The sequence below is a fragment of the Mobula birostris genome, chromosome 29, assembly GCF_030028105.1.
Source record: "Mobula birostris isolate sMobBir1 chromosome 29, sMobBir1.hap1, whole genome shotgun sequence".
Classification (NCBI taxonomy): Eukaryota; Metazoa; Chordata; class Chondrichthyes; order Myliobatiformes; family Myliobatidae; genus Mobula; species Mobula birostris.
In genome coordinates this window covers 17,973,206-18,000,204 of record NC_092398.1, presented here as the reverse complement: position 1 = coordinate 18,000,204, position 26,999 = coordinate 17,973,206, and the positions used below count along the sequence as shown (strand labels likewise).

The 26,999-nt window shown below is 43.2% G+C and overlaps 1 protein-coding gene across 2 annotated transcripts in view; it reads right to left on the bottom strand.

Moving 5' to 3' along the window:
- The window catches only part of LOC140190026 (scavenger receptor cysteine-rich domain-containing protein DMBT1-like), an 83,078-nt gene that overhangs the window by 41,436 nt on the left and 14,643 nt on the right, over positions 1–26,999 (bottom strand). For both annotated transcript variants that reach the window (XM_072246426.1, XM_072246425.1), the window contains exons 4-9: positions 26,217–26,534; positions 21,143–21,448; positions 19,781–20,086; positions 9,081–9,395; positions 5,946–6,248; positions 2,271–2,585 (exon numbers count right to left, since the gene is read on the bottom strand). In XM_072246426.1, the coding sequence (XP_072102527.1) occupies positions 2,271–2,585; positions 5,946–6,248; positions 9,081–9,395; positions 19,781–20,086; positions 21,143–21,448; positions 26,217–26,534 (1,863 nt within the window). The remainder of the gene's footprint in view (positions 1–2,270; positions 2,586–5,945; positions 6,249–9,080; positions 9,396–19,780; positions 20,087–21,142; positions 21,449–26,216; positions 26,535–26,999) is intronic.

Genomic DNA, 26,999 nt, shown 5'->3' with positions numbered 1-26,999 from the left:
GTAGGAATTAATGTCTTGCAGACGCTGGCGGAGTTGTCGTGCGTCTGATATCGCCTCCAACCTCATTCGAAATTGTCTCATCAGCCTTGAAATTGCCCGCCGCAAATCATACCTGGTTTTCTGGTACAGACCTGGGCTGCCAGACATGAATGCCACAGATCTAGCCTTCAGCAGACGACGTACTTCCTGGTTCATACACGGCTTTTGGTTTGGGAATATACGATAAGTCTTTGATTCACATAGGCTTTAATGAAGTCGATAACAACTGCAGCATACTCAGCCAAATTCAAAGATAAATCCCTGAATACAGTCCAGCCCACCGATTCAAAGCAGTCCTCTCGGCACTCCTGTGCTTCGCTTGTCCCAACCTTCTTGGTCCTCACTGCTGGTGCTGCTGTCTTCGGACTCTGCCTATACTCGGGAGTAGAAGTACAGCTAGGTGATCAGACTTCCCGAAGTGAGGGCGTGGAATAGCACGGTTGGATGGTGGTGTAGCAATGGTCCAGTGTGTTGTTTTCTATGGTATTGCAAGTAATCTGTTGACGGTAACAGCTTAGTGACTTTTTTTTCAGACCAGCCTTGTTAAAACCTCCCAAAACGATGGTGAAGGCGTTAGGGTGCGCTGCTTCGTGCATGTTGATCTCATTTCTCACAGCATCTAAAGCCTGATTGACATTGGCCTGAGGTGAAATGTAAACTGCTACCAGAATGACCCCAGAGAACTCCCCTAGTAGGTAAAAAGGACGATACTTTACTGATAGATATTCACTGCTAGGTCTCCTACAATTTTCCCGCTCAAAGGTTTTAGAGTTTACAGAGATCGGTGCAAAGTTAAAAAAAAAAACAGTGATCGGCAATTCTGTGAGCAAAAGCGCCTTGCTAATGAGAGAACTTAGAGGAGAATGACCAGGCTAGTCAAGCTCTCAGGAAGGCCAATCTAACTTAAATAAGCAATCGTTACAACAGTGCGTGCAGTGGAGCATCTCTCATCTATCCAATCTTGAAGTGGATGGGCTACAGCAGAAGACCGTGAACATACACTCAGTGGCTACCTTATTTGCAACAGGCGGTACCTAATAAAACGGCCAATGACTTTATATTCCCACTTGGACATGTCCAGAAGACGACTGAATCTCCGCCGCTTGACAGTGTCTATCAAGGTGTAAGACATGTATTCATATAAAATTGCTTACTCCTCCCCGTCCATGTGTCACTTAATGTTCTAGTTGTTCAAGCCACCTCCGCATTTTTCTGCAAACAATAGGAATTCTGCAGCTGCTGGAAATTCAAGCAACACACATCAAAGTTGCTGGTGAACGCAGCAGGTCAGGCAGCATCTCTAGGAAGAGGTACAGTCGACGTTTCAGGCCGATACCCCTCGTCAGGACTAACTGAAGGAAGAGTTAGTAAGAGATCTCTTACTAACTCTTCCTTCAGTTAGTCTTGACGAGGGGTCTCGGTCTGAAACGTCGACTGTACCTTTTCCTAGAGATGCTGCCTGACCTGCTGCGTTCACCAGCAACTTTGATGTGTGTTGCTCCGCATTTTTCTGGGTTTGTTCTACATAAGAACCACGTTTTTCGTCAGCGAGGTCTCCGAATCTTTCCGCTCTCCCCTTAGACTAACACCACCCACACCCTGATTCTGTAAACCTGATGTAAAAAAAAGTGCTTAGTGCATTCACCCTCAAGGTTTTATACACCAATAAATGGCATCTCCTCAGCTTTCTACGCTCTCACTATTTGTTCTGGCCTGCACCAAGGAAAATCGCGTGAGTGGCCGTTATTCATTCTCTCCAATCACTTTCTGCAGTATGGGGGTCTGCACACCTTTCGAAGCTCCTCACGGCTGAGCCAACCCTCGACCTTTGCATCTGGGGTTGGAACTTGGAGCGAGGGTGTCCTATAAGTACAGTAATAAGTAAGTAATTTGGAAAGTCCCTTATGAGTATTTTGAATGGCTGAATGCCAAATTAGATCATCGTGTGATAACTTAGTCTATAACTTGCTAGTATGGACTCCTATCCATAGTTTCAAACACAGGGGCGTCTCCTGCCACCCAGATATTTAGGAAACCAGTTCACGCGAATGATATCTAAAACTGGCCAATGAATTCCTGGAAAGTTCAGTGAAATTAACATTGCAATTCTCACCAATACCGTTCCAAGATTTTCCACGAATTCAATCCAAATGTTAAAAAAAAAATTAAGATTTTCAGTTATCTTCAAACCTTTGTATGTTTTGGACTTGACACGTATGCGCCATAATTACCTGAACAAAAAACACCAGCATCGTTTTGCTCACGACAAATTCTAGGATTGATCGATTGCACCGGACACGACCACAGATATGACTCCGATCCGGTGCAGCGCACTTGATCGAATATAATTGGCCCACTCCCTTCTCCAAAATGGCCAGCGTCGGCGACTGACCGGCTGAATCCACATCCAAGCTGTTGGCAAACAACATTTGCGTCGAGGATGTCCCAACCCGAAGCACAGATAGCTCCCCACGAGCTGTTGAAGTAAACTTCCACTCTCCCAGAACATGAATTGGGTCCACCAACCAGACGAAGTTTCGCATTTTCTGTGAAAAAGAGTTCAAATAAAAACTCTCTGAATAAACTTTGGCAGTTGCTGTTGGCCGGACCTCAGAACTATACAGTTTCCCCATGACAATTTCCATTGTAATTAGATAGAAGTTTTTAAGATTATAAGAGAGATAGACAGAGGAAACAATGGTTATATTTGCCAACAGTCGGAATGTCTATTACGAAATTGCATGCATTTTAAGTTCAGAGGAGATTTGCAGGCAAAGATTGCTTTCTTTTTATACAGTCTGTAAGTCGAAGAAAGGAATACTAGGTTTCGTACTGGAGGCAAATACATTAGAGGATTTCAAGAGGATCGGCAGGTACATGAACATGTTTAGAATGGGGGGATATGTGCATTGTGTGGCCAGAAGGGATTGACAGAGTTAGACGTTTAATTGTTAGCTTAATTGGTTCCAGACAGAGTCGTGGTTCGAATGGCTTATTCGAGGGATATACTGTTACATAGAAACATAGAAAAATTACAGCACAATACCGGTCCTTCGGCCCACCATGCTTGCCGAACAATACCTGTACTTACTTGAGAAATTACCTAAGGTTACCCATAGTCCTCTATTTTTTTTAAGTTGTACCTATCCAGGAGTCTCTTAAAAGTGTTACAAGGAGGCGGCTGGAGCGACTGGAGGCGGACCCAAGTGCAGGACACAGGCAGGTCGACAGACTTGGACTTGACTTGGGACTCGAAACCAGGACCTGGACTTGACTTGGACTCGGACAAGGCGCCGGGACTCTCACTTGAACTCGGACAAGGAGCCAGGACTCGGACTCCGACAAGGTTCCGGGTCTCCCACTTGGACTCGGACACGGAGCCGGGACTCCCACTTGGACTCGGACAAGGAGACTGTACTTGGATTTGGACTCGGACACGGAACAACAGATCAACGACAGTCCATTCGACCAGCGGCAAACTGCCTGCCGACACAGCTGGATACGAGACGACGAAATCCAAACCACGACAGTCCATTCAAATCTTGGCTTGGAGTAGTGGCAACGGCCAGCAAATCTCAGCTGGACATGGAAACGGCAGAATTCGTACCTTTTGCTCGGAGTGGCGACAAATGGCCGGCAACTCAGCTGGACATGAAAACGACCGATTCCACAAAGCACCCCGGGCACCGAAGCCACTTAGAGTCCCCAATGAACGGGGACCCGAATCGGGTACGACTGCACTTGCTCAGGTGACGGTCCAGCACCGAGTAGCTGTAAGCGGGTGCTTTCATGCTGCCGGCTCAGATGGGAAACAGGTGCCTTAATCAAGGTACTCGATGGAGCACGGGGAAAAGATGATAACTTGAATGAGGAGCAATAGACCGGACCATGAGGAACAGACCCTATCGTATCGGCATCTACCACCATCGCCGGCAGTCCATTCCACGCACTCAACACTCTTTGCATAAAAAAACATACCCCTGACATCCCCTCTGTACCTACTTCCCAGCACCTTAAAACAGTGCCCTCCCGTGATAGCAATTTCTGCCCTGGGAAGAAGCCTCTGACTATTCACAAGATTAATGTCTCTCTTCATCTTATACACCTCTATCAAGTCGCCTCTCACATTCCGTTGCTCCAAGGAAAAAAGGCCAAGTTCACTCAACCTGCTCTCGGAAGGCATGCTCCCCAATCCAGGCAACAGCCTTGTAAATCTCCTCTGCACCCTTTCTACAGTTTCCACATCCTTCCTGTAGTGAGGTGACCAGAAATGAGCAGAGTACGCGAATTTGGGTCTGAACAGGGTCCTATATAGCTGTAATATTACCTCCCGGCTCTTAAACTCAACCCACGGTTGATGAAGGCCAATGCATCTCATGCCTTCTTAACCACAGAGTCAACCTGCGCAGCAACTTTGAGTGTCCTATGGACCTTGACCCCAAGATCCTTCTGATCCTCCGCTCTGCCAAGAGTCTTACTATTAATACTATATTCCGCCATCATATTTGACCTACCAAAATGAACCACCTCACACTTATCTGGGTTGAACTACATCTGCCACTTCTGAGCCCAGTTTTCCATCCTATCGATGTCCCGCTGTAAGGTCTGACAGCCCACCACACTAAACAGAACACCCCCTAGCCATTGTGTCATCAGCAAATTTACTAACCCATCCTTCCATTTCCTCATCCAATTCACTTATAAAAATAATGTTCTATCTGTTGTTTTCTAATCTATTCTCGCATATAAGCCCAGAGGGTTAAGTTGGAATGATCAATGATTGAGCAGGTCAGTGAAATACGTGAGGAATACGGAGCGTGTGGGAGAAATGCATGTGGACGCAAGGCCAACGTGCAAGCTCCAAACCGCTCTGCCATGGATGTTGCCTTGCGGTTTTTTGAGCGGGAATTGGAACGGAAAATTCATTTGGTTATCGTATATACCAGCTACGATTTTACTAAACTCCGGGACCATCATTTAAGAAGCACTTGGATAGGTACATAGTGGGACTGATACGTGCACTTGGGATTCGATGGGCGGATGCCATGATCTGCACAGACTCGATGAACTAAAGATCCCGTATTCGTGCTCTATTGCTCTGTCAAAGAGGAACATGAACAGGCAGGCAATATAATGACATAGACCAAGTGCAGGTGGATGTGATTGCATTCGATTCACATTATGTCTGCGCGGGTGTCATTGACCAAAGATCTGTTTTTTGTGCCCTACTGCTTCGTGTTATGTGATCTAAAAACATATAAGTCAATGATGGTTGTATCGTTAATAAATATTTAAAATTCCTCCGGAAAAAATCAAACAGAAAGAATCTTGGAAAAATATCTATGTTCATAGATTAATCAGTCGAGTGGCATATGTGAATACTTCTTTTCCGTGATGAAAACATTTAACACTTGCAGCGTAAAGACTATCGGTTCTGGACAACATTGAGGGTCACGTGTTCTCTTTCTGTGGTGCACTGCTCGAGGTCAAATGTCCTCTACAGAATGCGCATCTTATCATCCTTTGATCAGAGTGTTTCATTTTCATATTTCCTACTCTAAGATATAATTGATGAGTCGATATTGTTTTAAGGATTAACATTGGCAAGGACCTGATAGTAGTCATGAAATGTGTAGACCAAAAAGTCTGCTTCAGAGTTGCAAGACTGATGACTCTCTGACCCTATAATTCTTTCCCACCTGCTCCCCAGATGCATCTGAAGACAACTCGTATTGCTCGACTAAAATATTCAGCCTCTTCTACATCACCCACAGTAGCAGCCGTGAACGAAATGAAAGGAAGAAAACTTGCAAAGAGATACTTAGATACACTGATGACAAAGAAGCCAATGCAATTCTGAAACAGGATGGGGAGGGGAATTGAGCTGCATTGCCAGTATGCCTTACCCATAACGGTAATCTCCCTTGGTGTGCTGTTCGCGGACTGGAAGACGATCTCTGACACTTCTATTTGATAGTTACACCAATAGGTACCTTCATGGGTCTTGTTAACATTGGAGATATTAAAAGTCACCACATTAAGTCTGTCGGTAATCTGCCTGGACAGGATCGGAGCTTCTTCTCCCTTCTTGTAGAGAAATGCTTTGACATCTTTATAGAGATAGTGAACGCTGCATACAAGCTCAATGGTGTCGCCTTTGAAGAAAACACCATTTTCCCTTACGGTAAAGTTCGGTTGTGGCGGTTCCGCTGTAAATTGAAGAATTAAAAATTAGTTTACCAGAGAAAAACAAAATCAACGGCAGTGCCGGTAATAAAACATAAAACAACCCATAGGCCTGTTCCTCTCTATGGCAAGTACAGAGTTGCAAACGCGGATTTTGACACGAAGAGCTCGTTCTACCCTGTCTAGCCATTCTTGACTCTACGAATCAAACATAGTTATTATAAGATCTTGACACGATTTAAGGCCGCGAATGTGGCGAAACGGGAGGGTGCTGCAGATGCATTCGATTTCAAATGAAAGGTGTACGCAATTCTTTTAATAGCATATTAAACAATGCGGTCAAGAAAACAAACCGCAGATAATGCTGAAGGCACTCAGCCGGTCAGGCCCGAAACATCGACTCTTTGTTCCTTTTTATTGATGTTTTCTGACCTGATGAATTCGTCCGGCATGATGTGCGTGTTACTTGGGTGATCTATGGGCGTCATTCCTATATTGGGGGGGGGGGGCATGACTGAGCAAATCTGCAATATAACTTTCCGACTCTCAACTTCAATGATTTAAATACACGCACCTCACGGCGTTTCCTCAAAGCGCAATCACCCTGGGAAGATTCTTTCGCTCAGCTGTAGACTTGCACCTCAATATCCCCCTGCAGATCAACTCTAAGCGTCTTGTCCCTACGCATTCATTCCCCAAAGTGCAACACTTCATATTTTGCTGGATTGGGTTTAATTTCCCATTTTGCATCCCATATGCGCAACAGATATACATACTGCTCTAGCTTTGTCAATATTTTGCAATATTCCCAACAAAGTCATTCATTGTATCGTCTCATAACTCACGTACTCGTCCATCTACGTTTTCATCCAGGTCACAGTGACAGGTCACCGTGGATTCTTCCCATCTTAGTTTTCTTGATGAGATTCCCATAAAGGACCATACGAAATGACTTACTAAAATCCATATAGACAACAGTCACAGCTCCACCTTCATCAGTTGCCTCCCCCACCATGTCCACAAAAATAAATGAGGCAGTAAGACAGGATTTGCCCACACGAAGCTATTTTAGTTTGCCCACGATTTATTAAATTCTCATTTATTTTAATCCATAGAATCCTGTCCGGTAGCATCCTTAGCAGTGTTATCGGACTCACTGGTCTATAGTTTCCAGGTTTATCTCTATTTCCCTTCCAGAATAATTGAACAATATTAACTACTCGCTAGTTCTCCCGGGCTGGGACACGTAGCTAAATAGACACGAAAATCTTTGTCAAATCCCCACGTATCTCAACATTTGCCTGTTTCAAAACTCCTGTGATATATCCCATCTGGCTCTAGGAACTTATGGAAACCACTTCTATCTCTTTCTCAATTTCAAAGTACCCTAGTATATTAGAACTTTCCAAATGGATCCCCCTGTCCTCTGCATTTTTCTCCTTGACTAAGCATCCATATTATTTCGGAACTCATGCATGTCGTCCACCTACAAGCACGGTTCCTTAATTAGCTGCTGTGTTCAGACGCTCTCCCTAATTATTGGCTTGTTCTTGAATGCCATAGTGATCACTTTTAAGAATGTTTATGTTTCCTATGCTCTTGAGTTTCATCTTAGTTTCTTAATAATCCTCAAGAGCTTCGTTACCTGGTACCTTCCAAAACCTTCAATACGTTTCCCTTTTCATGGACAAAATTCTCGATGCATCTTGTCATCCACGGTTCTGCTGCCTTGCCACCATTGCCCTTCCTTACTGGAAAATACTTGTGAACTATTCCGTGCAATTGGTCTTTAAACACCCTTTACATGTGTATTTGCCCAAAGAAAAGGCTATTCCTAATTAATATTTGCTAATTCCTAGTTGATGCTCCAGTAATTGGCACTACTCTAATTTAATACTATCAAGCAAGGCCCATATATATCCTTATCTATAATCGTTCAACGAGATAAGCCTAAGGATATCGCTAAGAAATGCACGAGGCACTGTGGGCGATAGCGTTTAATCTGGGCAACCGTGATGTGTTGCATGCTGGGAGGTCAGTTCCAGTAAGCCTTTGTCATTCGAGAACAGTGCTACTGCCCTGGAAGTTTCTATGGGTACCCTCTGCAGACGCGCGCGAATCCTCTGGACATTCTACTGTCCTCCTATATGACAACCTCATGTAGTTCTGTGCTCTAATTAGTCCCTAGTGTATAGGTGAGTGATAGAATCTGAACGGAGTTGATGTGGTAGTGTGGAAATGAAACAGGATAATGTAGCATAATTCCACAGTTAATGACGGCGTGAAATCGGGAGGGTGGGGGGTTGGGGAAGTACCTGTTTATTCTTTGTGTTAAATGAATGCATGACCTAATCGCACTTCCAAGGTTTACGTAGATTTACATATTACGCTACGAAGCGAAATCATTCCGCCCATTATATACATACAGAGACCTGTTTATTAGATACAACAGTACATCTGCTCGTGAATGCAAACGCCTATCCAGCCAATCAATGGCAACAACGCAATGCATAAAAAAACATGCAGTCATGGTCACCACGTTCTGTTCATTTCAGTCCAAGCTTCAAAATGGGGGAGGAATATGATCTTAGGGACTTTGACAGTAGAATGATTGTTAGTGCCAAATGGGGTTGTTAGAGTATCTGAGAAACTGCTGATCTGGAATGTTCAGGTATAACAGTCTCTAGTGCTTGCAGAGAATGGAGCGAAAATCAAAAGGCATAAGCAGCAGACAAGGTCAGGATTGGCCTTCAAGTCTGAAGTCGTGAAGTGGATATACTCTTTAAAACACCGTTACTGTGCGTCGATCACCGCAAGATACCATTCTAACTGAGGCAATATATGTGGAGTCTTACCTAAACAGGCGACACTTGCGCTTCCCGCTCTTCCGCAGGTAATGCCTTTACTCCATGCTCTTGCCGGACAAACCCATAGATGTTTTTCGGCGCCACCACACCTCACAACATTCATGAATATAGGTTCAGTGACTTCACCAACATACGTATTCGTTTTTTTGTTGGGAAATCCGCAGCCCAGTTGCCGGCAGACTACCTGCGCATCTATAATATCCCAATTGTCGGCACAAACTGAACCCCATGTGTCGTTATGATAGACCTGGACTTTGCCCGAACAGTCGTTTTCACCATCAATCAATCGTATCCGTACGTCGTCTGTAAAGAAAATCACAACCACAAGTCACACTGGCGAATTAAATAATTATATTGTGCTGTAGCCATAAAGATTGGTCTGCAGCCAAAAGGTCGGATAATCATGAGTCTACTGTAACTTCCCACGTGTGGGCACGTGGCCAAGTGGTTAAGGCACTGGACTAGCTACCTGAAGGTCGAGAGTTCGAGCTCCAGCACTTAATTACAGATTGCTCTGCGACGACACCGGTGCCAAGCTATATGGGTCCCAATGCCCTTCCCTTTGGTGTCGTGGAGAGGGGAGACTTGCAGCATGGGCAACTGCTGGTCTTCCATACAACCTTGCCCAGGCCTGTGCCCCGGAGAGTGAAGACTTTCCAGGCGCAGGTCCATGGTCTCGCAAGACTAACGGATGCCTTTACTTTACTTTACTCTAACTTCCAGTTCTCGGTTTAATTTTGTATGTAATATCCAATATTTGCCCATTTCAGTGGTTAGTAATCTGTAGGGTACAAGACTATGTCATGATGTTCGTCAAACCGACGCGATAAGGCTGTTCCTGAAAACAACCATTCTCCATAACCACACCACACCACGTTCTATCTTCTTCTCAGTGAAAATTGCTCTATTTGATTCATTGATGCATCGAGAACTGACAATGAATATCACAGAGCCGTCGGTAAATAAGTGTATTTGCAATACAACAGGAAAATGAGAGAAGAAGTAGAATAATTGGCCTTTGATGTCTGTCTCGCCATGCAATATGATTAAGGCTAACCTGCCCCGGTCTCAAATCCTTTAAAGCGTTACTTTCTTGTGTTGCTCGGGTTCCTGACCGTTCAAATAACATATATTCCCATATTAAATATCCAAATAATGCAGCTTTCAGATTGATCTGGACTTACAGAATTTTAGAGATTCGCCACCTACTGGGACAGACTCCTACGCCTCTCAATTTCAAATGAAAGCCACATTATTTTGTGAGAATATTCTCTCGTTCAATGCTCTCCACCGAGGAAAACGCTGTAACCTTTGTCTAGTCATGACCCACTAAGGTCACAGATGTTTCATGAAGATTATCTTCCGCCTTCCAAACTTCAAATAACTCAACTCATCTTTCTCACTTTGGATCCCATTGCCCAATCAATAGACAATAGGTGCAGGAGTAGGCCATTCGGTCCTTCGAGCCAGCACCGCCATTCACTGTGATCATGGCTGATCATCCACTATCAGTATCCAGTTCCTGCCTTATCCCCATAACCTTTGATTTCACTATCTTTAAGAGCTCTATCCATCTCTTATTTGAAAGCATCCAGAGACTTGGCCTCCACTGCCTTCTGGGGCAGAACATTCCATATATCCACCACTCTCTAGGTGAAAAAGTTTTTCCTCAACTCCGTTCTAAATGGCCTACCCCAAATTCTTAAACTGTGGCCTCTGGCTCTGGACTCACCCATCGGCGGGAGCATACTTCCTGCTTCAAGCGTGTCCAATCCCTTAATAATCTTATATGTTTCAATAAGATCCCCTCTCAGCCTTCTAAATTCCAGAGTATACAAGCCCAGTCGCTCCAATCTTTCGACATATGACAGTCCCACCATACCGGGAATTAACCTTGTGAACCTACGCTGCACTCCCTCAATAACAAAAATGTCCTTCCTCAAACTTGGAGACTAAAACTGCACACAGTACTCCAGGTGTGGTCTCACCAGGGGCCTGTACAGCTGCAGAAGGACCTCTTTTCTCTTATACTCAATTCCCCTTGTTATGAAGGCTAGTATGCCATTTGCTTTCTTCACTGCCTCCTGTACTTGCATGCTTGCTTTCAGTGACTGATGTACAAGAACACCTGTATCTCGCCGTGCTTCCCCTTTTCCTAACTTGACTCCATTTAGATAATAATCTGTCTTCCCGTTCTTTCCACCAAAGTGGATAACCTCACATTTATCCACATTAAACTGCATCTGCCATGCATCTGCCCGCTCACCCAGCCTGACCAAGTCACCCGGCATTCTCATAACATCCTCCTCACATTTCACACTGCCACCCAGCTTTGTGTCATCGGCACTTGCTCTTGCTAGTCACCTCTATCGCCCTAGGAGTTAACTGATGGCTCTCCTCCGGATTTGTTTCCAATAAATTTTCTTAAGGAAGGAAAAGGCAATTTTAGCTTTCATATCAAAAACACTAGAATATAAAAGCAAAGGTATAAAGCTGGGGCATTATAAGATATTGGTCAGACCTCATTAGGAGTATTGAGGGTATTGAAATCTATTCAATATTGAAGGTGGAGGTGGAGGTGATATTCCCTATAGTGGGGAAAGCTAGAACCAGAGGGCACAGCCTCAGAATGGGAGGACGTCACTTTAGAACAGAGACGAGGAGGAATTTCTTTAGCCAGCTGAGGGTGAACCTGTGGAAGTGATTGCCACAGAGGGCTGTGGAAGACAAGTGACTAGGTATATTTAAAGTGGAGGTTGATAGGTTCTTAATAAATAAGGATGTCAAGGGGAATGGGAAGAAGGATGGAGCGTAGGTTGGAGAGGGATAATAAATCAGCCACGATGGAATGGCGGAGGAGATTCAAGGGGAGGGGGGGGAGCTAGTTCTCCTCATGTACCTTATGATCTTCTGTTCTTAAAAACGTGAAGTAAAATCGTTCATGACATTCGAAGCGTAACCTGGATAAAACCACGTACATTGTAACAATGCGTCCTGGGGTCGAACTGAAACCCTTTTGCAAGAGATGTGAAACTGTTATTTACACCACTTCTTAATTCCGGAAAGTGTTTCTCCTTGGCGGTTCCTTTGCGGTCATTTCACAAAGGCATATAAGGGCACACGACTCATTTGCAAATGTTTCTGTTTTAATACTCGGCTACCTCTTGATTCCTCCTATGACTACACACGCCTTTACTTTTTCGAATTCAATCCATTTTTGAAAATACATCATTCAGTCACGAAACCTACTTATAACTGTCGTTGAAGTTCCTCATCTCGACACACAAGGACAATTCGTTATTCTCACTGTCGAATACTCTACAACTGCATTAACGGAGCAAACGCTTTTCTGGGAAAGAAATTAACGCTAACATGAGGAAATCTGCAGATGCTGGAATTTCAAGCAACACACATAAAAGTTGCTGGTGAATGCAGAAGGCCAGGCAGCATCAACGCAGCAGGCTTCAACTTTTATGTGTGTTGCAAGAAATTAACGCTTTTGGGATGAAATACTGAATTCAGAGGGTCACGAGGGAATGAAGATGCTGGCATCTGAACCCACAAACAATCTGCTGGATGGTCCCATCTACCCTGAGATTAATTTCCTTGCGGGTCTTCAGAGCAGAATAACGAAATACAAATAGACTGGAAAACTACACACAAACCTAATGGATAAAGATCCGGCCGTGGTAACAGATCGAAGCTCTGCATTATGTTTGAGACTGGATGGCCACTATAAAAAAGAGAGGGGAAGTAGTAAGGCATATATCGGAGGTCACCCCTGCTCATTCCACCTATCAAATGGGACCCCTGCCACACTATTCCATCTCTCCCTTTAATACTGACCGTCTCTCCTTTCCACTCTCAATCCTGACGCATGTGTTCCACCCGGAACGTCGACAATTCAGGGACCCCACATTGACTTATTTACTTATTCATTATTTGAAGCCCTCCGCTGGTCGGGCTCGATGATGTATGTTGCTACCCAGCTGACTCGATGATACGCAAGTTAGGGCAGTACGGTATTGAGGACAAGATGTTGCACATGTGGCAGGCTTCCCCTGCCCATGCAACTGATGAACCCAAAGGAACGCCAGAGACCAATACAGTTTGGCGCCAATGCCGTCGCAGGAAATTCCAGTCAGTGCTGAACTCCACTTAGGACTGCCTTACTGACTCTATCTGCGGATTTTTACTCGGGATCTTTCTCGCAGATTTCCTCGTGAACGGATATATTCACAAGGCAGCGGACGTTTAAGCTCAGTTTTCCTTCTCCTAAATGAGCTGTCAACCGCGGATGACGAGCCCTATCTGTCCTAAGCGATTGATTTTAAGGTACCGGTAGCCCGACGTTTACCGCCTCTCTTATCAGTAGAAGTAGGTCCATAGGGCTTAGTAGTTAAGCCATACGTAAAGGCCAGGAGTTGGAATTAGTTGTCAGAAACTATTTTCGAGGCAAAATACTGATAGCATTTAATAGATATTAGCAGCTTATCCCCACTATCACCCCAGCAACAACAACCATAAGGGACTGAAAATAATAACAACAACAATAATAATAATAATAATTTTCTCAGCTCAAGCTGGTACTGACATAGAGAAGCACGCTAATTCATCAATTGCTATGAACTTGCGGAATATCCTAATGGTGTTTAGTATTTTGTGGTTTTCTGGAGATTTCCATAAATAATAATGTCTCGGTCTACTCATTAAATAGTATCGTTCACAGACTTTGGGATGATGCCAGTTGTAGATACTAATGTTTGGACAATGCATATACTGTTCATGTACCTCATTGTTTCAAGTTCTTCTTTTATTCAACATGTTTCTGGAGTTTCCACTTATTGATTTCCTTTGGTTATGTGTGTTTGGAATGGCTATATCTTCTAACGACCTTTTCTTTGGCTTGTTTATCCCATAATATCATATCTGACCGCTTATTATCGGTTCTCCTACTCGAAATAATGCGTTGGTCGTAATATCACTTATAGGACTGTAACTCTAATACTGGATCAGGCTTGTATTTATGCTAACAAATGTTCACTTTTTATGAGTTTGTACTTTAAATCAAGATTTTGTTAAATGATGTTTGCCGCTTGATTATGCCTGTGTAAGTAATCAGATTGAATTAAGATGTTGCAGGATTCTGCAATGTGTTAGATTGTTTCTAGCTTCTCTTGGCATTTCTGCATTATCGTTTCGAATTTCTTTGTCTTTTATTGTGTATTTTGGTATTTTTGTGTGTGATCCGCACTGTCCTGTATTGCCATAAGGAAACCTTCTGTGTCTGGAAAGAAATCTGTGACTCTGAGCCAGGAGTTCGTCGGTTCCAGGTCAACATCTAGTCTGCTGAGATCGTGCTGGTGTCTTCCATGGAGGATAATGTTGTCCCATTATTGAGCTTTTTTCTTCAATAGTGATAATTTCTTCGTTTTTCTGGGTTGTGCATTCATTTAAGCTTAATGTGGTGCATGTCTTATCAGAATTGAAAATGTTCGTATCTAGTGCTGAATCCTATTTTCGTTGATGAAAATGTAATCTTGGATGTTTTTCAGACTATAGTGTTATTTTTTACAACTATGATTTCTCTTCCTCCTTCTGTCCTACGTAGTGTCTATCAAAGTGCGTTCAAGCCTACTGTGCATAGCCTTTCCTAAAATTTGTCATTGCAGTTCTATTTTTCTTTACAAATTTTCCAGATCACTTTCTGACCAAGATATCATGCCAAAAGTGTACCTTAATATGGGTGTAGCGAAAGTGTTTAGGGCCCTTGTTGTATCTTTACTACTGAGCTCTGCTTGACAGATTTTTTTAAACCTTGAACTAGATTCTGTCGAACATTTTCGCTTTATCACACAACGATCTACTTTCTTTGCTTATTGATGTACGAGATACATAAATGTTTCATATTCATACACCGGTTGCGGTTCTGTTGGCATTCTATTACTTCTATTATTATTTTTTTTTCTCAGCTCAGGCTGGCAAAACCTAAGGTATGGACGTAACCAAGCATGCCCATTTGTCAATTGCTAGAAACTTTCGAACTATTCTAGTGGTGTGGTTTTCTGAAGATTTAGATAGACATTAGTTGTTTAATGCTATTGTGTAATGCCTTTGGGATGACACCAGTTGTAAATATTACTATCCAGACAATATATACTTTGTTCATGCTCCAACGTCTTTCAATGTGCTCTTTTAATTCAGCATTATTTCTTGCGTTTTTCACCTATTCAGTAAGTTATGTGTGTTTTGAATGGCTCTATCTATTAAATAAGTTGGTCTTGCTTGTTCATCCTAGAAACATAGAAACATAGAAAATCTACAGCACAATACAGGGCCTTTGGCCCACAAAGTTGTACCGAACATGTCCCTACCTTAGAAATTACTAGCGTTACCCACAGCCCTCTATTTTTCTAAGCTCCATGTACCTAGCCAAAGGCCTCTTAAAAGCCTCTGACGTATCCGCCTCCACCACGGCTTCCGGTAGCCTATTCCACACACTCAATAGACAATAGACAACATACAATAGACAATAGGTGCAGGAGTAGGCCATTCAGCCCTTCGAACCAGCACCACCATTCACTGTGATCACGGCTGATTATCCACAATAAGTACCTTTTTCCTGCCTTCTCCCCATATCCCTTCACACCGCTATCTTTAAGAGCTCTATTTAACTCTTTTTTGAAAGAATCCAGAGAATTGGCCTCCACTGCCTTCTGAGGCAGAGCATTCCACTCACCATTCTCTGCGTAGAAAACCTGCCCCTGACATCGCCCCTGTACCTACTCCCAAGCACTTTAAAATTGTGCCCTCTTGTGGCAGCCATTTCAGCCCTGCAAGCAGAGCAGAGAAGGAGATGTCTTCCTTTTTTAAAGAAAGAGGCTTCCCTTCCTCCACCATCTACTCTTCACCGCGTCTGCTCTCAGGATGAGGTTTTTCATTCCAGGACGGAGATGTCTTCCTTTTTTAAAGAAAGGGGCTTCCCTTCCTCCACCATCTACTCTGCCGCATCTGCTCTTAGGATGAGGCTTTTCATTCCAGGACAAAGGAGATGTCTTCCTTTTTTTAAAGAAAGGGGCTTCCCTCTCTCCACCATCTACGCATATCTCCCAATTCACGCACATCTGCTCTCACCCCATCCTCCCACCACCTCAGTAGGGATAGGGTTCCCCTTGTCCTCACCTACCACCCCACCAGCCTCTAGGTCCAACATATAATTCTCCGTAACTTCCACCACCTCCAACAGGATCCCACCACCAAGCACATCTTTCCCAACCCCTCCCTTTCTGCTTTCCGCAGGGATCACTCCCTACGTGACTCCCTAGTTCATTCGGCCCCCTCCCATCCCTTTCCACCGATCTCCCGCCTGGCACTTCACCTTGTAAGCGGAACAAGTGCTACACCCGCCCTTACACTTCCTCCCTCATCACCATTCAGGTCCCCAGACAGTCCTTCCAGGTGAGAAGATACTTCACCTGTGAGTCGGCTGGAGTGATATATTGCGTCCGGAGCTCCCGGTGCGGCCTTCTATATATTGGTGAGACCCAACGCAGACTGCAGACCAGTTCACTGAACACCTACGCTCTGTCCGCCAGAGAAAGCGGGATCTCCCAGTGGCCACACAGTCTAGTTCCACGTCCCATTCCCATTCTGATGTGTCAATCCATGGTCTCCTCTACGGTCAAGATGAAGCCACACTCAGCTTGGAGGAACAATAGCTTATATTCCGTCTGGGTACCCTCCAACATGATGGCATGAACATTGATTTCTGCAGCTTCCTTTAATGCCCCTCCTCCCCTTCTTAGCCCCATCTTTTATTTATTTATTTATTCCCTCTCTCTCTCCCCCCCCCCTCTCTCTCTCTCTCTGTCCCTCTTACAATAACTCATTGCATGCTGTCCATCTTCCTTTGGTTCTCCCCTCCCTCTTTCTTTCTCCCTACGCCTTCCGTCCCGTTATCCTCTCCCTTCGCCAGCCTTGTATCCCTTTTGCCAACCAACTTTCCATCTGTTAGCTTTATCCCTCCCCCTCCTGTCTTCTCCTACCATTTCGGATCTCCCCTCCCCCTCCCACTTTCAAATCTCTTACTATCTCTTCTTTCAGTTAGTCCTGACGAAGGGTCTCGGGCGAAACGTCGACTGTACTTCATCCTATAGATGCTCCGTTCCACCAGCATTTTGTGTGTGTTGCTCAGTATTCCTTTGTTCACCAGCACATCAAGCGCCTATCAACCATTGCCTTAAATAAACCAATGAGATGGATACCACAGCCGCCTGTAGCAAAAACAATCCGCAGATTCACCACCCTCTGGATGAACAAATGTTCCTTATCTGCATTCTAAATCGACGTCGCTCTGTTATGATGCTCTGCCCTCTGTTCTTAAATTCTTTCGCCATAGGAAACATCCACTGCCTTCCTCCTATCTTTGTATCGTCCACACACTTTCCAACAAAGCCATCAATTCGGTCATCTAAGTAATTGATATATAACATTTAATGGATCTGTCCCAACACAGACGGCCTATGAAATATTAAGTCACTGGCACAGTGAACCAGGAGGAGCTACATTTATTCCCACTCTTTGCATCGTGCCCATCAGTTAATCTTCTATCCTTCTAGAGTCTTTCCTATAACACCATGGGCTCTTATCCTGTTAAGCAAGCTCATGTCAAGGGCCTTCTGGAAATTCAAGTACATAATAGCCACCGATTCTCCTTTGTCTATCCTGCCTGTTATTTCTTCAAAGAATACCAACAGATTTGTCAGGCAATATTTTCTATTACAGAAGCCATACTGACTTCGGCCGACTTTATCATGTCCCTCTATGTACTCCGAAACCAGATCGCTAAGAATCTACTCCAACATCATCTCAACTACTAAGGTCAGACCAACTGGCCGATAATTTCCTTTTTTCTGCCTTTCGCCTTTGTGGAGGAGTGGAGTGATATTTGCAATGTTGCACTCCTCCGGTACCATGCCGGAATAACACTAATGACTTCACGATACCTTATCTATCTTTTTCAAAATCCTGGGGTGTACACCATCTGGTCCTGGTGACCTAGTTACTTCAGACCTTTTAATTTCCTAAACACCCTGTCTTTATTAATGGCAATTTCACTCACTTCTGCCCCCTGATGCTCTCGAACTTCTGGCACACAGTTTGTGTCTTCCACAGTTAAAACTGAAGCAAATTGGTTACTCAGTTCGTCAGTCATTTTCCTGTACCCCATTACTACCTCTCCAGCATCACTTTCCTGTGGTCCGATATCTAATCTCGTCTCTCTTTTGCACTTTATTTATCTGAAAAAAAAAAGTTCTGGTACTCTCTTTGATATCATTGGCTAGCTTAACTTCGCTTTCCATCTTTTCCTTCTTTGTGCGTTCTCAGTTCCCATCCGCTGGTTTTTAAAGGCTTCCCAAACCTCTAAAATCCCACTACTTTTGCTGTATTATATATTTGAATTTTATATCGGCCTTGACTGCTCTTATCGCCATGGCTGCATCATCATGCCTTTAAGCATTTAATTTTCCTTGGGTTTCGTCTGTCCTGTGCTTTCCGAATTGCACCCAGAAAGTCCAACCCTTGTCATCCCTGCTAGTGTTTCCTTCCAATCAATTTTTCCAGCTCCTCTCCTATGTCCCTCTAATTCCCCTAACTCCACTGTAATACTGGTACATCTGACTTTAGCTTCTCCTTCTCAAATTTCGGGATGAATTATGTCATATTATGATTACTGCTCTGAATGTGTTTATTTACATTAAGCTTTCTAATCAATTCCGGTTCGTTCCACAGCACCCAATCCAGAATACCTAATCCTCTGGTGTGCTCTTCCACAAGCTGCTCCAAAAAGCCACATCGCAAGCATTCCATAAACTGCCCTTCCTGGGATCCACCACTAACTTGACTTTCACAATCTATCTGTGTATTGAAATCCCTCTTGACTATCGTTTGATCTTTTGTCACCTCTTTCTGATGACTTGATTTTGGTTTTCCCCAACTGAGCAGCCCCGCCCCCTCTGACTACACGCCTGTCCGTTTGATACAATATGTATCACTGGACTTCAAGCTACGAGCGATAATCTTTTTTTTTCAGCCACGGTTCATGCATGCCTATCTGTAACTGTGCTACAAGTTCGTCGTCATCTTTCATATTCCGTATACTACGTGCATTTATATACAACACCTTCAGTCCTATAGTCATTATCCTTTTTGGTTTTGCCCCCATTTACATTACAACTCATCCCGTTTACTGCAATTTTACCCAACCATCAGTCTTTCCTTACTAGCAATCTCACTTCACACCATCTCTGTTTGTAAGCCAACTAACCCACCTCAGCCCTCTCAGTCCGATTCCCACTTTCCTGCCAAATTCGTTTAAAGCCTACCGAACAACTCTAGCAAAGCTAGTTCAGGTGTAACGCTTGCCATTTGCACAGGTCGTATCTTTGCATTCTCAAAAACTCGTCTCTATTCCTCTAATTAGTCTTTTATTGATAACATTGTAGTTCTTTATTCTATTGTGAGTGTCTTCAAGAAAATAAATTTCCGTGTAGTATATGATAACATGTAAGTGCTTTGATAATAAAATTATACTACTTTATTATGTTATAACAATTTTCTTGAGCAATCGATGTTGATTGGATACTATGTTTAGGATATTGTTGTCAATTAAAGTCTTAACATCTCACCAATTACTTCAACTGTTATGTCCGTGCTGCGGGTCGAGTTGAAGAGTCGTCCTGAGATCTCTGCCTGGTATTCGCAAGAGTAGTGCCCTTCCTCTGATTTAGTGATATCCGGAATTTGGAAGCTGACTCTGGGCGTCCGATAGGAGGCAATTTGGGACCTGATGAAATTGTCTTCTCCGTGTTTGTACAGGTAGAACCGGTTTCCTGTGAAGTAATACGGCCCTTCACACGTAATCTCAAGAAGCTGTCCTTTCATCAGCACGTTGGACTGCACGATCAATCTTATCTGTGGGCTCACCAGATGGTCTAAAGAAGGATTAAAGAACATCAAACTGTATTACTTAGTTGGAAACTAGACAGGTTAGAAAATGTAACCGAGGTAATGGGAATCAAGGTTGTGCTCACTGACATAACGAAAGAAAATTAGTTCAAATCTTCAGAGTTTGTGCATTAAACGCATCCGATTGAAAGCACATTCAGTGGCCACTTTATTACTTCAGTACACTTACTCGTTGATGAAGATATCCAATCGACTAATCATGTGGCAGCAACTCAATATATAAAAGCATGCAGACATGGTTACAAGATTCAGTTGCTGTTCACACCAACCAGCAAATTAGGAACGAAATGTGATCTAAGTGACTTTGACTGTGGAATAGTTGTCGGTACTAAACAGGGTGTTTACGGTATCTCAAAAAATGCTGGTCTCTTACGATTTTCATGCGTTATATTCTCTAGAGTTTACAGAGACTGGTGCAATAACAAAAAACAACTAAAACAACCAAGGAGCATCAGTTCTGTGGGCGAAAACTTTTTTTATGTAAATGAGAGAGATTAGAGAAGAAACGCATCGAACCGTTAAGTGGTCATTGGAGAGCAGCAGAAGACCATGTCCATGCACTCAGTGTACAAATTAACGTGGCCACTAAGTACAGAATCGTACAGTGAAGAATATGAAAGTATGTTCTTTGACCTATGCCGAGCAATTTTCTCACATAAGCTGGACCCTGTGCCTGCATTTGATCCATATAGCTTTAAAAATTCCATATCCTTGCATTTATCCAAACGATTTTTCATTCCATTCTTTTATCCGCACCAGCTACTTCCTCCGGTAGCTCGTCAAGCTGTGTGTAGAAATTGCTCCCCAAAACTCCTTTAAGTCTCGCCCTTTTTAATCTTCCCCTCTAACCTTGAATGTATGTCTTATAAATTTACGTTCCACTTCCCCGGCGAAATGATTACATTCATTATTTACGTGCAGAATACCTACAGCCTCCTATATTCAATTCCTCGAGCATAAAAGTAGGCATGCAATAAACCTTTTAACAGACGAAGTAGTGGTAAAGGTATGGCTGGGCTCACCTTTGACAACAATAGTGACCTTGTCACTTTTCTCCGACTTGTAGGCCCTCCCAGAAAGTTCAACGTCATAGCTACAGGTGTAGTTCCCTTCATGTCCAGCGTTGACATTCGAGAACATAAATGCAGCTGAATTTCCTCTCGAGGAAGGGGCTTTCGATGCAATGTGCATGTTCTGATAGTTCTTGAACAGATAAAACACTGCAGTAGTGTAAAAGCCATAAGAGGAGCAGTGAATAATTACATCCTCTCCTTTGACAAAGATATCGGGAGATCTGTTGATTGATATTCTGGGTTTCGGTGGTTTATCTGAAAGAGAAATTAAGACTGTGTTATGTATGCGCGGGTCAGGAACAACAACGGAGTAGTACAATTAAACTTCTGCAAGGAGACACATTTCCCAGCATCTGCTAGACAGCATTTATTACCCTCAAAATAGACCTAACACGTCGAGTACTCGAAACATCTAAAAAGGTTCTATAGATGTACAGTAAAATGTAGCTATTGCAGCAGTTAAGAAACACGGTGAGCACTTTGACCACTTTTCAATAAAAGGCTTTGTTTTCCCCCCAATGCATTTTCTCAGCAAAATTGTGCATAACATATGTCGGAATATAAGGCTTCTTGTGAACGCTGCTAAATTGACTCGTGTTTGTGATGCCGCCGTAAATACGCACTTCTTTTGTTGTGCAGATGAGGTCTGCTGTGTTCCTCTAGCATTTTGTGTGAGTTGTTCACGATATTCACCATTTGCAGATCATCCCGTGTTCCTGATAAACTAGGTTTTGACTGGGACGGGTTCCTTCTTATGGGTAACCAGTTGCATAGAAAAAGAATCAAGTCTAAATGGGATTTTTAATGACTAAAAGGCTCCATTCCAGTTAGTAGCCTATGAACTCATTCTAGTTGGGAGCCAGGTGCTTCCCAACGCATAACGACCTGGACAACAAAAATGCTCCCAATAAAACACAGCCATTCTTTATATAATTGTACCGTAAACTGAATCCCTCGCCTTTGCATCTTGGAACTCTTTGTCGGCAATCGCCTCTGACACCATACTTGATATTTTCCTTTTCTATATATCTCAAATACCAGCAGCAATCCTGCTCATCTTAACAATTTGTTGATACCATTTGTGGACAAACAACTGGGCTTCATTTATCCTGCATTTGAGCAACTCGAAATGTAGCTTTCACTTTCAAGTTCTTTACAGTTCTTCTGTGGGGAGGAGGGAAACTTTTCGATGCTTAACTCTGGTACAAGAAGAGAGAAATGCCAACAATACTTTGGACAGGAAATTCAATAAAAGAAATTGTCGATATGCATGTGGAGTAGTGGTCATGTGGTTCTTCATCATCAGCTGCAGTTCTTCTCGTGCCCTGAAGTCAACATCAATTAGCCATTGGTTGCAGAAGGAGAAGCACTGACAGCTCAGTATTCCGGGGTTGTTTTCTAAGTGGCGAAAGAGAGGGGGGGCGGAATTAAAGGAAGAGGGGTGGCGTTACTAGTAAGGGAAAATGTCACGATATTGCTCGGTCAGAACAGACTGGATAATTCGTCTCGTGAGGCGTTCCAGATGGAACTGCGGAAAATGAAAGGAATTACCACGTTAATGGGATATATTACAGAGCATCCGACAGTCCAAGGGAGTTAGAGGAATACATTTGTCGAGAGATCGCAGGCTGTTGCAAGCAACATAAGGTTGTTATAGTAGACGATTTCAACTTTCCACATATTAACCGGGATATTAACTCTAATATTGTAAAAGAACTAGATGGAGCAGAGTGTATAAAACTTGTTCAGGAACTTTTCCTGAATCAGTACACACGAGAGAGTGTGTGATATTTAATCTGCTAATAGGAAATTAGGCAGAGTAAGTTATAGAAATATGTGTAAGGAAAGATTTTGCATCGTGTGATCACAATGCTATTAGCTTTAAAGTAAATATGAAAGAATGTAGGTCTAGTCCTCGGAGTGAGAATCTAAATTGGATAACGGTCAATAGCAGACAACTTGAAGGATAATCCTAAAGGATTCTACAGATATGTTAAAAGCAAAAGGATTGCAAGAAACAAAATCGCTTCTCTGAAAGATCAGGATGAAATCCATGCATGCAGCTCAAATTAGACAGGGGAGATCTTAAAGAACATTTTTTTCATCTGTCTTTATTCAGGAGACTTACACAGAATCCGAAGAAATGAGACAAATCGGCATCAATTTCATGAACCCTATTCAGATAACAGAGAAGGAGATGCTTGCTGTCTTGAGGCAAAGTAGGGTGGATAAATCTCCATGGCCTTATAAGGTGTTCTCTCGGACCCTGTTGGAGGTAAGTGCAGAAATTACCCGGGCACTACCGGAGATGTTGAAATTATCATTGGCGACAAATGAGGTAAGGGAGGATTGGAGGATAGGCAAAGTCTTTCCGCTGTTTACCAAAGTCTCGAAAAGTAAGCGAGAATGTTATAGGAAGGTGAACCTGACATTAGCAGTGGAAGGTTTATTGGATTGTATGCTAAGGGGCGGATATATGCGTATTTAGATATGATTAGCGACTGATTAGGGATAGTCAGCATGGCTTTGTGGGTTGTAGGCCGTTTCTAACCAATCTTATAGAGGTTTTCGAGGAAGTTGCCGGAAGATTGATGAAGACAAGGCGGTGGATGGTGTCTAAATGGACTTTAGCAAGGACTTTGACAAGGTCACGAATGGAAGATTGGACAAGAAGTTTCAGTCGCTCGGCATTCAAGAGTAGGTAGGTAAATGAGATTAGACATTAGTGGAAGAACCCAGACAGTGGGTGGCAGATGATTGCCTCACTGACTTGCGTCCTGTCATTAGAGAAATGCAGTCGGATTCGGGCTGGGTCCGTCGTTGTGTGTTCAATCATCTGGATGATAATGCAGTTCATGGGATCCGCAAATTTGCGTTTGACGCTAAGATTGGGGGTTTAGTGGAGAGCGAAGAAATCTATCTAGAAACATAGGCTGAAAGGAGGAAGATTGAATTTAATGCAGACAAGTGTGAGGTGTTGTTTCTCGCTAGCACCTCGATAGGTCTCACACAGTGAATGGTAGGTCACTGAAGAGAGCTGTGGAATGAAGGGATCTGAGAATACGGGTTGATAATTTACTGAAAGTGACCTCACAAGTAGATATCGCCGTAAATGAATGTATTAGCACATTGGCCTTCATAAATCACAGTACTGAGTTTAGGAGATGGGATATTAAGTTGAAGCTGTGTAAGGCGTGAGCGAAGCATACTTCGTAGCATTGTGTGGCGTTCTCGCCACCTACGTAAAAGAAAGTTATAAATAAGGTTGAAGGAGTAGTGAGAAAGTTTGCAAGGATATTGCGGGACTGGATGACCTGAGTTATAAGGAAAGATTGAGTAGGTTACTATTTATTCTTTGGTACGAAGAAGGCTGAGGTGATATTTGATAGACGTATACAAAATTATGGGAGGTAGAGATAGGGTAAGTGCAAGCGCGCTTTCCACTGGTTTAAGGGTGAGTGGAGAAGCGTTTAACGAGAGCATGAGGGAACCTTCTGCACTTGGAATGCTGTGAGAGTGTGGAACGAGCTACCGGAGCAAGTGCTGGATGCGAGCTCGATTTCAAAGTCGAAGAAGACTTTGGTTAGTTACATAAATGTTACGGTTATTGAGACCGATGCTCCTGTTGCAGGTCGATGGGAGCAGGAGGTTTAAATTCTTCGGCACCGACTAGATGCGCCAAGGCGCTGTACTTTTCTCTGACTCTGTGACTCTGTCAAGGGGAGTTGAAGTTGACCACAACCCGTTCCTGCAATAGCCGTGTAAACAATAGGGATGTAGAAGGGAGTCAAGTTACGGAATCCTGCAAAAATGTGTACTTTCTAAACCCATAAAAAACTCATATGTGATGGAAATCTCAACACTTGTATGAATGCATGAGGCTCCTACAACATGCAATGGGCTTCAAAATGGCACTGATTCTGTCTATGAGATAGTGGGGTTTCTTTTCTCCTGATTCTTCGTGTATCCACAAAACTTACGGTTTTGTAAGTTGAATGGTCTATGTAACTTGCCTCGAATGTGAAGGCATGCTGTGAAATCTAGGAGGAGAGGGAGACGATTTGAGGAATATAAAATCATTTAATGTCCGATTATTCGAAATTAATGGTTGACGTAGTCTTGGGAGATGCATGCTTTTCTCCGTAATGTGGAGCTCCCATGACTGTCCTCAACACTTTCTACGGTAGACCATTCAGTAAATTCCTACTGCATCCATTCCTCGAGAATCTGCTCAACATTTTTTTGTAATTCCCAGTTTTCGAAACTGCGAATGCATTGCAGTGTACTCCATAGTCAAAGAATTATATTTTCCCCTTGTGTGGCACGGCGTTGCCACTTGGAAATTTATCGCTGCGCCTGCATCATCAACATTGGGTCTACATCAAGGAAATGCACATTAATCAACATTGCAAGAGCACTTTTGCCAGAAGGATAGCATCGGTTCTGGAAGTCAGCTCACTGCGAAATGTTTCACGCAGATCTTTTGGGATGAGTAAGGGCCGCTGGGATTCACAGGTCCCAAAGAAATCGAATTCCGGATATTAGGTAAATAAATAAGTGTGTTTCGGAAAATACAGTTGACATATATGCATGAAATTTACAAATTACAATGCGTTTCGTAGATGTATAAGGTAGATGGATGTATAGATAGATGAACAAATATACACAGATAGATAAAAACTTAGATACACTGATTAGATAGATAGTCGGAGAAATTGGCATTGATTGATATTTAGATGAACTAAGAAAGATATTTGTGGAATAATAGATGAATTGACAGACGGATTGCTGGTCGGCTGGATGGCCTGTTGGGTGGATGGGACTATAAACGGATAGCGGATGGACTGATGTTTGGTTTGAAGATTTGATGCATAAATGGATGAAGGAAGGAATAATCCGCGGTTCTATGAATGCATGTTCGGGCATTTCGACAAATGTATGCCAGGTTGGATGGGTTAGGAAAGACCAGGTTACAGACTGATAGATTTCTAACATAGTTTCTACGGATATTTGCATGACTGACCTTGGATGCAGACTGCTCCAGCGTCCTCTCTGTGATTACAGTTATGTCTCCCCAGCGGGTGCGTCGTGCATTCTCCTAAAGAATCTTCGGACCCGATGCATTTCACATCATCTAGCCAGATGCTCTGTGAACCTTGTCCAAACTTTGCAGATCCATGTGCTTCTCCAGCGAAGCCGCAATTTAGTTGCCGGCAAACGACGACAACATCCGCAAGATCCCAGTAGTCATCGCAAATTGTTCCCCATGTGTTGTTGTGGAGTACTTCCACTCTACCAGAGCAGGGAGTGCTTCCATTCACCAGTCTGATCATCAGAACATCTAATGAGAAATTTGAACAATGTTAAGTACTTTTTGCCCGATGTGTTGGGCCTAAATAAGAGGAGCAATACTTACATAAGACCATAAACCCATAAGATATAGGGGAAAAATGCTGCGCCATTTTATCATGTCTGTTCCATTCCCCTCTCATCCCCAATTTCATGCCATGATTTATCAAGAATCTATCAAACTCTGCCTTAAATATAGTCAATGACAGTCCTCACAGCCGCCTGCAGGAACAAATTCCACAGATTCGCTGCTCTCTCACTAAAGAAATTCCTCATCATCTCATTTTTAAAAGGACACCACTCTACTCTGAAGTTATGTCCTCTGATCTTAGACTTACACCCCAAAGGAAACATCCTCTCCAATTCTACTCTACTGGGCCTTTACACATTCGATAGGTTTCAATGAGATTTACACCGTTGCGTGATAAATAAACCCCTTGAAGAACTTAACTGGTAG